At 42.8% G+C, this 14,406-nt stretch overlaps 1 protein-coding gene across 1 annotated transcript in view; it reads left to right on the forward strand.

The window, feature by feature from the left end:
- odad2 (outer dynein arm docking complex subunit 2) overlaps positions 1 to 14,406 on the forward strand; it is a 308,719-nt gene that overhangs the window by 34,460 nt on the left and 259,853 nt on the right. The window contains exons 5-7 of the mRNA XM_055651852.1: positions 1,581 to 1,687; positions 1,833 to 1,969; positions 2,099 to 2,221. Of these exons, the coding sequence (XP_055507827.1) occupies positions 1,581 to 1,687; positions 1,833 to 1,969; positions 2,099 to 2,221 (367 nt within the window). The remainder of the gene's footprint in view (positions 1 to 1,580; positions 1,688 to 1,832; positions 1,970 to 2,098; positions 2,222 to 14,406) is intronic.

The following is a 14,406-nucleotide window of genomic DNA, read 5'->3' on the forward strand; positions in this document are numbered from 1 at the left end:
CGATTTTTCGTTAATGATTTACTAGGCTGAACATCTGCGATTAGAACAGCCTAGTAAAAATCGCGTTTTAAACCCGCTCCCTCCAAACAGCGCCAAAATCGCGGACATGGCTGTGGGCAGATTCCCAATGACGATTCAGGTAGGTTTTGTAACATACCTAGTTTATGGCTCGGTTTTGTGGGTACCTGGGGATATTCTGCCCGTCACCCGTGATCAGGAGGTCCCGGCTTTGGTGGTGCTAGCCCAACACGGGCCGTCCGTGGTGCATGTGCCAACTATGGTACGGGATTGTGCTTATGTTTTCCTTCGCTGGGATGCTCACCGCTTGCCATTACAGCGGGTGTACGAAGGTCCGTACAGGGTGCTGACATGGGTGGCAGGGAGGAGTTCGTCTCCGTCAGCCGCCTTAAGCCAGCACATGTCAACGAGGATAGCCCGGTGGCGGTGGCCACTCCGCGGCGTGGAGGGCGTCCGCCGGCCGTTTTGCCGCCCTCTGCACCTATTACCCACGGTTATGTTTCGCCGGTCCCCTCTGTTACACCCGTCCCTCGTTCACGTTTGTCGTGCCCCTCTGGTTCTGTTTTGCCAGCCCCTACTGTTACGCTCGCCCCACGACCTGGGACTACGCGTTCCAGTCGAACCGTCCGGTTACCCGTGCGTTTCCGTACTGCAGATTCTGGCGGGTGCCATGTAGAAGCGCCTGCTGGCCCACGCAGGTATAGAACCCGGCGTTTTGAAGCTGCTGTCACGTGACTCGATAGGGGCTGCTGTTTTGATTTTGCGCGGCAGTTGAGTGCTGACCACCGTTGTGGGCAGACGTGTTGTAAGAACCTGAGAGCTAAGAAGCTTTTTTCAGAATAAAATAAGTTAAAAAACTTTGTTGTTGTTCTTGCGACCGCCAAAAAATGACCATTTTATTCTTGAACTCTACCCATTTGGCTAATTTGAAGACAGGATATTTGGCATAAACATGGGTGGTCGCTTTCATTTTTAGAATGTTTTCTTTCTCAGTATGAAGATGATGATGAAATTTTGTGGAATTTTCTGAATAATGCCAGATTAGTACCTGTAGTCACTTTCAGTAATGTATTCTATGATATGATAGGAAATCTGTCTGGTGCGATATCCTCCCTTGATGAATAAAATTTGACATGTTTTAAGCTCTTCTGAAATAAATCACTTCTTATTACTTGTGGATATGTTAACACGATCAGGAATTTAGATACATTTCTGTTTTTAATTGTTGAAATTACAGCATGCTATATTTTATGCGGAGCCAAGGTTTATGAATATTTGGTATAAACAGTTTGTATATTCAAGTTTTGGCACAGCTTGTGAGGTCTTGCTATATTATACTTTACAGATCTTGCAAATATCCGGCTTGCCCAACATAATTTTGTGGGTATTTTTTCCAGATGTTGCCGTAATGCATTTTTGAGTTAAATATTTGGTGCTGATTTAATACACAGTAAATAAAATCTGGAAGTAACTGAATAAAGGAAATGGTAGAATTGAACAGAAGTTGATTTAATTCTATTTTCATGATTTGCTTTCTCTTTTCCCCTTTTTAAAAAAAAAAGAGAAGTGCGGCTAAACCCCGAGGCTATAAAGAATGATGTACAATTGCTCCAGTCTTTCTCTGGTGAAGAAGACAAGTCTGTTTTAAAATCCATCAGCTACACATCAGGTATTTATGCGGCGAATTGAATCAATTTGGAATTACCACGTAAAAGATTTTGAACTGAGGAATGAAAACTGCACTTGCTTTACCCAAGGAGATGTTGTCGTTATTTTAACATAAAATCATTTCTGCTTGATTTTGTATATTTTAGAGTATGAATTTTCTAATGGATGCAGAGCCCCACCTTGGAGGCAGGTATATGGAGATATTTGCTACCTCATTATTATCACTCATGACACGAATGTCCTGCATGTCACCTGTAGCACAGCTGGAGTTTTTGAAAATGGGGTGAGTAAATTGAAATAAATATTTTTGACAATTTTATTCCTTGGAGAATTTCATGAATAATATATTATCATTAAAATTCTCAAACTGTAACACTAATTCTACATTATAAAATGTATTCTGATTAATTAGGGCTTTAAGAAGGACAGTGAAGATATTATCTATGATAGAAAAGGTGATATCTACAAGGATCTACTTACATTTCTCAAAGAAAAATCTCCTACCTTTGCCCAAAATCTTACTCAGATTCAACAGGTAAAATTGTTAAAACATTTTCATAAATAAGCCTGTCATATAAAATATCATAGAGAATTTTAAAAAACTGTCCAGTTTATGCCTTGTAATTATTTTGCAGCCTACATTAAAATAAATAGTGTGTAGACAAAGTAATGTGTGTGTGTGTGTGTGTGTGTGTGTGTGCGCGTGTGCGTGTGCGTGTGTGCGTGTGTGCGTGCGCGTGCGCGTGTGTGGGTGTCATTTTGCATGTGAAACATATCTCCTCGAAAACCAGACGCCGAAATGGGAAATTTTTTACATACTTCAGTAGAGATATTCCTTGTGATTTTAGAAATCAACTCTGTATATTTGGTACATTATTTTCCTGACTTTTTTATTAAAATTGTCCAACCTGACCTTTTTTAAAATTCTGACTGCTGCTGACGTTGCAATAACAGTGACATTTTTACATCTTCTGGTAGAAATTTTCCTTATGATTTAAAAAATCAGATCCTCTATACATTTGGTCAATTATTTCCCGAGATATTTACTAAAATTTATAACCAAACTGACATAAAAAAATAAAAAAATAATGTTGCCCAGCTGCTGACCTCACGATGCCTTTGCACCTGGCCCAACTGCCTCCTGGCCCCGCCCGCCCCCCCCCCCCCAGCCTGCCTGTTTGCCCCACCCTGCCCCGCCCCACTGACCTCACAATGCCTTTGCACCTGGCCCACCTGCCTCATGCCCCTCCCTCAAACTCCATCCCCCACCCCCGTTCCCCACTGCCGACCACACCCCTCCCTATCCCCTTCCCTTACCTTATCCCCTCCTCACCCTCTCTCCCCCCTCTCTCTCCCCTCCCCCTCCCCCTCTCAGCCCCACTCTCTCCCTCTCTCTCCCCCTCGCCTCTGCTCTCTCTCTCCTCCCATCTCTCTCACCCCTCCTCCCCACCTCCCCCCCCCCCTCACCCATCCACCCTCTCCTCCTCCCCTCCACCCCCCCCTCTCCCTCTGCCCCTTGCCCTTCTGTCTCTGCCCCTTTCTCTATGTCTCTCCCCATCCTCTCTCTGACCTCACTCTCTACCCCCCCCCCCCTTCTCTAGATGCGCCTGCGAGTTGGGGGCTATGCGTGAGTGAATAGGGCGGTTATGGTGCAAAAGGAGCAAATTAATAATATTAATATATTATCAAGGGGCGTAGTTAGCGTTTGTGCGGGGTTTAGTTTAGTTTGTTTGATAGACTGGGCTGTATACAGGAATCTGCAATTTCTTGCCGTCTTTAGCCGAGCTGTTGCTAAACTTAACTGTGATATAACCATATAACAATTACAGCACGGAAACTGGCCATCTCGGCCCTTTTAGTCCATGCCGAACACTTATGAAGCTAGCAACTATCTCCACTTGGGCATCATTGATGCTTTCTGGTCCCTAAAGTCAATAGCTCCTTCATTTTGCTGCCATTAAGGGAGAGTTTGTTCAATTGACCACATGTTACTAAGCTGTCTATCTTCTTCCTTTGTTCCGTATTATCATTGTTCGAGATCTGGCCCACCATAGTTGTGTCATCTGCAAACTTGTAAATGGATTTGTAGCATAATTTGTCCACACAGTCGTGACTATGTGGACATACATAGTCCACATCGTCTATGTTTGACTATAACTAGACAAAGTGTAGCCCATAGCCTCTAGCCCATAGTCAGGGCTACTGAGAAGCCCTTTGAGCTCTTCTCAGTACGGGCTGAGAATGCAGGGCAGCAGTGTTGAGAATTATTGTGGAGGATGTTTTGTCAACTATCCTCACTAATTTGGTCTATCAGTCAGGAAGTCGAGTTGCAAAAGGAGGTACTGACCCCCAGGACCAAGACTTTAGAAAATTGAAAATAATGGCATTATAGTGTGACAAATTCCCAGGACCAGATGGTTTCCATCATGGCTCTTTAAAGGAAGTGCCCCGAAACTATAATTTTCCAAGCTCTTTTGATTCGTGAACTGTTCCTTCTGGATGAGAAGATTTATGCATACCATTCAGCACTGTAAGAAAGGTGAGAGGAAAATAACTCTAAGGAATTGCAGACCAGTTAGTCTAACATCTGTTGTTGGAAAATTACTCGCGTCTGCAAATTAGAGTCATCTTGACATTTTTCAGTTGATCAGTAAGAGCCATCACAGATTTGTGTAGACCTTGGCTGACAATCCTACTGGAATTTTTGAAAAGATTAAGAGAAGTCATGGACATAGAATATAGAAACAAGAAACTGCAGATTCTGTTTAACACAAAAGAACACAAAGTGCTGGAGTAACTTAATGGGTCAGGCAGTATCTCTGAACGTGGATAGGTGACATTTTAGGTGAGGATCCTTCGACAGACTTAGGAAAAAGATGTCAATCGATGTCATTTACATACATTTTCAGAATGTATTTCATTATATTCCTTATATTACCTACAAATGAAGCACATGATATTTGAGGACACTAATGAGCTTGTTAGGAAAGGGGTTGAATATCAAGTTAATACATCGCGTGCTCTGTCCACTGTGGTCATCTGGATATTGCAGTTGCCAGCAATTTTAATTCACCTTCCCATTTCCACACTGACTTGGCTGACATGCCTCCTTCACTGCTAAGATGAGGCCAAAAACAAAAAAGAGTAACAGCACCTCATATTCCACCTGGATAACATAGATACATAGACAATAGGTGCAGGAGGAGGCCATTCGGCCCTTCAAGCCAGTACCACCATTCAATGTGATCATGGCTGATCATCAAAGTCAGTACCCCATTCACGCTTTCTCCCCATACCGCTTGATTCCACAAGCCCCAAAAGCTCTATCTAACTCTCTCTTGAATGTATCCAGTGAATTGGCCTATGCTGCCTTCGGAGGCAGAGCCTTCCACAAATTCAAAACTCTCTGTGTGAAAAAGTTTTTCCTCATCTCAGTTCTAAATGGCCTACCCTTTATTCTTAAACTGTGGTCCCTGGTTCTGGACTCCTCCAACATTGGGAACGTTTCCTGCATCTAGCGTGTCCAATCCCATCTAGCGTGTCCAATTTCTATAAGATCGCCACTCGTCCTTCTAAATTCCAGTGAATACAAGCCCAGTCGCTCCATTCTTTCATCATATGACAGTCCCGCCATCCTGGGAATTAACCTCGTGAACCAACGCAAAAATATCCTTCCTCAAATTAGGAGACCAAAACTGCACACAATACCCCAGGTGTGGTCTCACCAAGTCCCTGTACAACTGCAGGAGGACCTATTTGCTCTTATACTCAACTCCTCTCATTTTGAAGGCCAACATGTCATTAGCTTTCTTCACTGCCTGTTGTACCTGCATGTTTACCTCAGATTCAGATTCAGATTCAGATTCAGATTCAACTTTAATTGTCATTGTCAGTGTACAGTACAGAGACGACGAAATGCAGTACAGAGACAACGAAATGAAACGAAACGAAGGACACCCAGGTCTCGTTGTACTTCCCCTTTTCCTAACCTGACACCATTCAGATAATAAACTGTCTTCCCATTCTGGCCACCAAAGTGGATAACCTCAGTTATCCACATTATACTGCATCTGCCAAGCATCTGCCGGCTCCCCCAACCTGTCCAAATCACCCTGCATTTTCATAGCATCCTCTTCACAGTTCACATTTCCACCCAACTTTGTGTCATCTGCAAATTTGCTAATGTTACCATATAACCATATAACATATAACAATTACAGCACGGAAAACAGGCCATCTCGGCCCTTCAAGTCCGTGCAGAACACTTATTTTCCCCTAGTCCCATCTACCTGCACTCAGACCATAACCCTCATTCCTTTCCCATCCATATACCTATCCAATTTATTTTTAAATGATAAAATCGAACCTGCCTCCACCACTTCCACTGGAAGCTCATTCCACACAGCTACCACTCTCTGGGTAAAGAAGTTCCCCCTCATGTTACCTCTAAACTTCTGTCCCTTAATTCTCGTCATGTCCACTTGTTTGAATCGTCCCTACTCTCAAAGTAAAAAGCTTATCCACGTCAACTCTGTTTATCCCTCTCATCATTTTAAAGACCTCTATCAGGCCTTAAAGACCTTAACCTTCTGTGCTCCAAAGAATAAAGACCTAACTTGTTCAACCTTTCTCTGTAACTTAGTTGCTGAAACCCAGGCAACATTCTAGTAAATCTCCTCTGTACTCTCTCTATTTTGTTGACATCCTTCCTATAGTACTTTTCTTCGTATGTACTTTTAATTCCTTCATCTAAATCATTAATTCCTTCATCTAAATCATTAATGTATATAATAAATAGCTGCACCGAGCCTTGCATCACACCACTAGTCACTGCCTGCCATTCTGAAAGGGACCCGTTAATCCCTAATCTTGGTTTCCTATCTGCCAACCAATTTTTTGCCATGTCAATACCCTACCCCCAATACCATGTGCTCTAATTTTGCTCACTAATCTGCGTGGGACCTTATCAAAGGCTTTCTGAAAGTCCAGGTACCCTACATCCACTGGCTCTCCTTGTCTATTTCCTAGTTACATCCTCAAAAAATTCCAGAAGATTAGTCAAGCATGATTTCCCCTTCATAAATCCATGCTGACTTGGACCGATCCTGTTACTGCTATCCAAATGCGCTGCTATTATATCTTTGATAATCGACTCCAGCATCTTCCCCACCTCTGATGTCAGGCTAACTGGCCTAATATTCCCTGCTTTCTCTATCCCTCCTTTCTTGAAAAGTGGGATAACATTAGCTACCCTCCAATCCACAGGAACTGATCAAAAGTCTATAGAACATTTCAAAATGATCACCAATGCGTCCACAGTTTCGCGAGCCACTTCCTCAAGTACCCTGGGATGCAGACCACCAATCCCTAGGGATTTATCAGCCTTCAGTCCCATCAGTCTACCCAACACCATTTCCTGACTAATGTGAATTTCCTTCAGTTCCTCCATCACCCTCTGTCCTCTGTCCCAGAGCACATCTGGGAGATTGAATGTGTCTTCTTTAGTGAAGACAGAAACAAAGTACCTGTTTGCCATTTCCTTGTTCCCCAAAGTAAATTCACCTGTTTCTGTCTTCAAGAGACCCACATTTGTTCCTCTTCACATACCTAAAGAAGCTTTTACTATCCTCCTTTAAAATGATACATGGTTTTCAAATTTTTTTACAAATAAAAAACTGTAAGTGCGGCGTGCAAAAGTATTCAGCCCCCTTTACTCTGATACCCCTAAATAAAATCCAGTGCAACCAATTGCCTTCAGAAGTCACCTAATTAGCGTCCACTTGTGTGTAATCTAATCTCAGTATGATTACAGTTGTTCTGTGAAGGCCTCAGAGGTTTGTTAGAGAACATTAGTGAACAAACAGCATCATGAAACCCAAGGAACACACTGACAGGTCAGGGATAAAGTTGTGGAGAAGTTTAAAGCAGGGTTAGGTTATAAAAAAATATCCCAAGCTTTGAACACCTTACGGAGCACTGTTCAATCCATCATCCGAAAATGGAAAGAGTATGGCACAACTGCAAACCTACCAAGACATGGCCGTCCACCTAAACTGACAGGCCGGGCAAGGAGAGCATTGATCAGAGAAGCAGCCAAGAGGCCCATGGTAACTCTGGAGGAGCTGCAGAGATCCACAGCTCAGGTGGGAGAATCTGTCCACAGGACAACTATTAGTCGTGCACTCCACAAATCGGGCCTTTATGGAAGAGTGGCAAGAAGAAAGCAATTGTTGAAAAAAAGCCATAAGAAGTCCCGTTTGCAGTTTGCCACAAGCCATGTGGGGGACACAGCAAACATGTGGAGGAAGGTGCTCTGGTCAGATGAGACCAAAATTGAAGTTTTTGGCCTAAATGCAAAACGCTATGTGTGGCGGAAAACTAACACTGCACATCACCCTGAACACACCATCCCCACTGTGAAACATGGTGGTGGCAGCATCATGCTGTGGGGATGCTTTTCTTCAGCAGGGACAGGGAAGCTGGTCAGAGTTGATGGGAAGATGGATGGAACCAAATACAGGGCAATCTTGGAAGAAAACCTGTTAGAGTCTGCAAAAGACTTGAGACTGGGGCGGAGGTTCACCTTCCAGCAGGACAACGACCCTAAACATACAGCCAGAGCTACAATGGAATGGTTTAGATCAAAGCATATTCATGTGTTAGAATGGCCCAGTCAAAGTCCAGACCTAAATCCAATTGAGAATCTCTGGCAAGACTTGAAAATTGCTGTTCACAGACACTCTCCATCCAATCTGACTGAGCTTGAGCTATTTTGCAAAGAAGAATGGGCAAAAATTTCAGTCTCTAGATGTGCAAAGCTGGTAGAGACAAACCCCAAAAGACTTGCAGCTGTAATTGCAGCGAAAGGTGGTTCTACAAAGTATTGACTCAGAGGGGCTGAATATTTTTGCACGCCACACTTTTCAGTTTTTTATTTGTAAAAAAAATTGAAAACCATGTATCATTTTCCTTCCACTTCACAATTATGCGCCACTTTGTGTTGGTCTATCACATAAAATCCCAATAAAATACATTTACGTTTGTGGTTGTAACGTGACAAAATGTGGAAAAGTTCAAGGGGTATGAATACTTTTGCAAGCCATTGTACGCCTTGGATTTGGAGTAAGTGGGAGGAGTCGAAGGAGAAGTTGTTGAGGGTAAGGACCAGCTCTGCAAGGCAGAGGAGAGTATTAGTAACGTTCTTGAGGTTAAAGTCAATGAAGCTATTTGATCTGGCCTCATTCTAACACAAAAACAGTGCATTCAGAAAGTATTCTCTCCCCTCCCTCTCTCCCCTCCCTCTCTCCCCTCCCTCTCTCTCCCTCCCTCTCTCCCTCCCTCCTCTCTCCCGTCCCTCCTCCCTCTATCCATCCACTCCCTTTACCCCCTCTCCACCCCTATTCACTGTTAAACTGATACATCCATCACTTTCCCTCCCTCCTGCTCACCCTCCTTCACTCCCTTCCTCTCCCTCTTTCAATCCCTGTCTCTCTCTCTCCCTCTCTCTCCTTCTGCCTCTCTCATTCTCCCTCCCCCTCTTTTCTTTCTCCTTCCCCCTTTCTCTCCCTCCCCCTTTTCTCCCTCCCTCCCTCACTTCCATCCCTCTCTCTCTCTCTCTCTCTGCCTCCCTCTCTCTCTCCCATCCCACCTCTCCCTGTCTCTCAGGTGAAAGAAGAGGGATTGTCAAGATGAGGGGGACAGAATGCTGGGGAATGAGGGGGAATGGAGGAGGATAGTAGTGGGAACAGAGATGTCGAAGTAATGGAAATATTAAATGCAAAGTTATTAACTTTTGCTTAACTTCTGCCGTTAGTGCGGGATCATCAGCTGATCATGCGCAATTGGGGGCTATGGCTTAGTGGTGGAATATAGTGTTAGAAACATAGAAACATAGAAATTAGGTGCAGGAGTAGGCCATTCAGCCCTTCGAGCCTGCACCACCATTCAATATGATCATGGCTGATCATCCAACTCAGTATCCCGTACCTGCCTTCTCTTCATACCCTCTGATCCCCTTAGCCACAAGGGCCACATCTAACTCCCTCTTAAATATAGCCAATGAACTGGCCTCGACTACCCTCTGTGGCAGAGAGTTCCAGAGATTCACCACTCTCTGTGTGAAAAAAGTTCTTCTCATCTCGGTTTTAAAGGATTTATCCTTAAGCTGTGACCCCTTGTCCTGGACTTCCCCAACATCGGGAGCAATCTTCCTGCATCTAGCCTGTCCAACCCCTTAAGAATTTTGTAAGTTTCTATAAGATCCCCTCTCAATCTCCTAAATTCTAGAGAGTATAAACCAAGTCTATCCAGTCTTTCTTCATAAGACAGTCCTGACATCCCAGGAATCAGTCTGGTGAACCTTCTCTGCACTCTCTCTATGGCAATAATGTCCTTCCTCAGATTTGGAGACCAAAATTGTACGCAATACTCCAGGTGTGGTCTCACCAAGACCCTGTACAACTGCAGTAGAACCTCCCTGCTCCTATACTCAAATCCTTTTGCTATGAAAGCTAACATACCATTCGCTTTCTTCACTGCCTGCTGCACCTGCATGCCTACTTTCAATGACTGGTGTACCATGATGCCCAGGTCTCGCTGCATCTCCTCTGTTCCTAGTCGACCACCATTTAGATAATAGTCTGCTTTCCTGTTTTTGCCAGTCGGCCACCATTTAGATAATAGTCTGCTTTCCTGTGTTGGGGGACCAGGCCTCCCATGTGACTTTAGAAAATTGAGGGGGGATCTTATAGAAACTTACAAAATTCTTAAGGGGTTGGACAGGCTAGATGCAGGAAGATTATTCCCGATGTTGGGGAAATCCAGAACAAGGGGTCACAGTTTAAGGATAAGGGGGAAATCTATTGGGACCGAGATGAGAAAATCATTTTTCACACAGAGAGTGGTGAATCTGGGGAATTCTCTGCCACAGAAGGTAGTTGAGGCCAGTTCATTGGCTATATTTAAGAGGGAGTTAGATGTGGCCCTTATGGCTAAAGGGATCAGGGGGTATGGAGAGAAGGCAGGTACAGGATACTGTTGGATGATCTGCCATGATCATATTGAATGGCGGTGCAGGCTCGAAGGGCCGAATGGCCTACTCCTGCACCTATTTTCTATGTGACAAAGGCTAAATGTTCACATATAAAAAGTAAAAAAATATGGTAATTGTTGATTTTACTGGAAGTGTGTATATTTTAATTTTATATCTCTGAATCTCCCATGGCATTACAATTGTGAGGTCTCATCTCATTTTACTCCCATCTCTTTTTTTATTCTCTCTCTCACATTCTCATAGATTTAACCCCTTCACTGCACATTCAATAATTTTTTTCAGATGCATTATCTATATTTTAATTCAAATCTTTACTTTTGCTGTTGTTTTCTGGTTTCAACCTTTAAATCACTGTCGAAGACTCAATCAAAAGATTATGTATTTTGTTCTAAATCTGAGTACAATTCTACACATGACTTTGGCTGATGTTTGGCTGAGGGTCATCTGCTCTAAAATGTGTCCTTCTTTTGATTGGACGAAATTGCAGATAAATATCAAAGATGCCCTAAAAACTTTTGAATTTTTGGACTAAAGTGCAGATAATTCTCTGCAGATAAATATAAAAGATGCCCTGAAAACTTTTGAATAACAACTTGAATAACGCTGTATCTCTAAACTAAACTAAACTTAAAAGTTGCTCCATCATACAGGCCAATATTCTTTACTCGATCAATAGTGCCAAAAAAACAGATTAATGGGTCATTTAGCTATTTTCAGATTTTAGCATTTGCAGACATCGCTATTGGGTTTGCCTACAAAACTGACTATAGTTCAAAAGCAATTTATTGGCAGCAAGTGTAATGGAATGTCCTGTAATCAATATGCTACCACTTTAGGTTTCACATACCAGTAGCAATGGAATTTGGAGTACTATTTTGAAATATGTTTCTGATACTAGTGACAGGGATTTAGATAAAGCTGCAACTTGGCAATGCCATCACACAGAGCCTAATAATTTGCATTTTGTAGTCGCCGATGAAACCTGAATATCTAACTTGAATTGATGTGGTGCATTTCACCTCATCCAAAAGCACTTCATTGCCAGTGTATTACAGAAACCCACATTCCATTTCACTCATGCAGAATGTCACTCATCTAGCATCACCAACAACATTTGGTGAACATCTGTTATTTATCAATGCAGAAAGTATTATGTGATGGTTGTTAACTGAACCTATACAAATTAAAGTTGTCTCTTTAGAATATTCTTGTCTGCACGAGTTTTTTAAATTTTGACTTGGGTCTATGTTGAGATAGTTATAATCTTGTATGGTTCACAAACGAGGGATTACTTTGAAGAGATATTTGTGGAACCAGATGTCTACCCCTGCCCCAGTATGAATCAAGACCATCAACGTTAAAGAGAAAAATATTTATTGGAATAAAATGTTGGCACCATTTCTTAAAATAATTACTACAGGAGTATTGTATTGCTCTATTCTGAAAAATTGAAGCTGGGATGTAGTCGGCCTAGAATTTCTTCTTGAAAAAGGCCAAACACTTTCAAAGTGAATATTAAGTTTTACTATTCTCACATACAGTTCTCTGCATCATCTCTGGAACTGTTGAGGAAACTATTTCAAGGACAATGTTATAACGTGTTGTGAATAGTAAAGCTGTGTAAAATACCCAACACCTCAGACCATACGTATAGAATAAGAAAGCTATGTCAAAATGGTTACAGGCATAAATGGCAATTTATGATACATACAGAAAAAAGTGTGATGTTTAAGAATTTAATATTCTTGCGTTGGACCTTGCTGTAACAGTGCAGAAGGCCACAGAGGGAAGGGTCAGAGTGGGATGTTGATTAAATTGGCAAAGAAACAAAAACCCATGGCCCTCCGACTGAATTGCTGGTGCTCTGCAAAGTGATCACCCGATCTCTGTTTTGGTTTCTCCATTGCAGTGGAGATCACATGCAGGGCATTAGATTTGAAGAAGTACAACTGAATCACCACTTCAGCAGAAAGCACTGTTTGTATCCATGGATGGGGGTAAAGGAAGAGATGAAAAGACAAGTGCTGCATCGCCTGCAATTGCATGCAGTAGTGCCATGAGACGGGGAGTGGTTGATAGACATGGAAGTGTTGACCAAGGAATTTTGAAGGGAGCAATGCTGAAGGGGAGAGAATTGGAGTATGCATCCATCTGGTAGTGAAATATTTTTGGAGCTGGTTGAAATTGTGAAGGATGTTGTACTGAATGTGGTGGTTGGTGAGGTGGAAGACAAGGGCCATGGGGAGTGGGCTTTTGTTTTTTCAAGGAGGAGAAGTTCAAGAGTAGAGGTGTAGATGTGATGCAGTCAAGAGGTCTATTACGATGGTAGAGGGTTCAGGAAGAATGGTCATTTTCAGAGACAGCTGTGCATAATGTCATATCATCAAAGCAAATGTCAACAGTGAATGGAATTGAGTTGGCTAAAGGAATTGGATGCAGCAAAGGCAATAAGGGTTAACAACATTTTGGCATGAGTACTGAAATACTTGTACTCCAGAACTGTCTGTGCTCTTGGTCATGTGCAGCTACAACATTAGGTATTTACCTAATGATGTGAAAAATTGTCCATTTATGTCCTGTCCTCAAGAAGCAGGACAAATCTAACCTGGCCAATTATCACTCCTTTAGACTACCCATGATTATTAGCAAAGTGATGGAAGATGATCAACAGTGCTATAAACTGGCACTAGATTAGCAACAACCTAATCATAGAAGCTCAGTTTGGGTTCCACTAGAACTACAGCCTTGATCGTAACATAGACAAAATAGTTGCACTCCAAAGTAACTGTCCTTTATATCGACAGCATTTGATCAAGGTCAGAAGTAGGGGTATATGCTGATGATGGCAAAATGTTCAGTATCATTCTTGACTCCTCAGATAATGAAACAGCCCATGACTAAATGCAGCAAGACATGGACAAGTAATATTTGTGTAACACAAGTACCAGAAAATGATGATATCAGCAAGAGTAAATCATATCTACAATGTGTTTGAAAGAGGAGGTCAGAGGCTAGGGCTCCTGTGGCAAGTAACTCGCACCCTAACTCGCCAATGCATGCCCACCATCTACAAGAATCAAGCCAGGTGGGTGGAATACTTTCCACTTGCCTGGATGATAGCCTCAAAGAAGCTAGACATGGAACAGGACATAACAGATCACCAATCAACACCTCATCCATAGCCATTCACTCAGCCAACCCATGTAACAACTCACCAAGACTCCTCAGAGAGCACATTCCAAACCCATGACTTCTACCAGCTAGAAGGACAAGGGCAGCTAAAGCATGGGAACTCTACAACCAGGAAGTTGCCCTCCAAGCCACAGCCCATCCTGACTTGGAAATATATCACCGTTGCTTCATTGTTGCTGGTCAAGATTCTCAAACATCCTTGGCACCCGCCCCTCACAGACGGCAGCGGTTTAAAAAAGCAGTTCATCAGCATCTTCTCATGGGCAACTAGGTTTGGCCAACTAAATATTGGCTCAGTCTGCAAAGCCCACATCCCTTCAATTAATATAACATAAAGTTATTACAGGGGACAGACAGAAGGAAGCATATTCAAAATAGCTGTTGGAATCTCTGGATGCAACCTTTCCCCTATGATGGAGATGGAAAAATCTAGGAAGGGGAGAGAGGAGTGAGTGGCGCAGTGGTGCAGCAGTAGA

The sequence above is a fragment of the Leucoraja erinacea genome, chromosome 2, assembly GCF_028641065.1.
Source record: "Leucoraja erinacea ecotype New England chromosome 2, Leri_hhj_1, whole genome shotgun sequence".
In the NCBI taxonomy this organism is placed as follows: Eukaryota; Metazoa; Chordata; class Chondrichthyes; order Rajiformes; family Rajidae; genus Leucoraja; species Leucoraja erinaceus.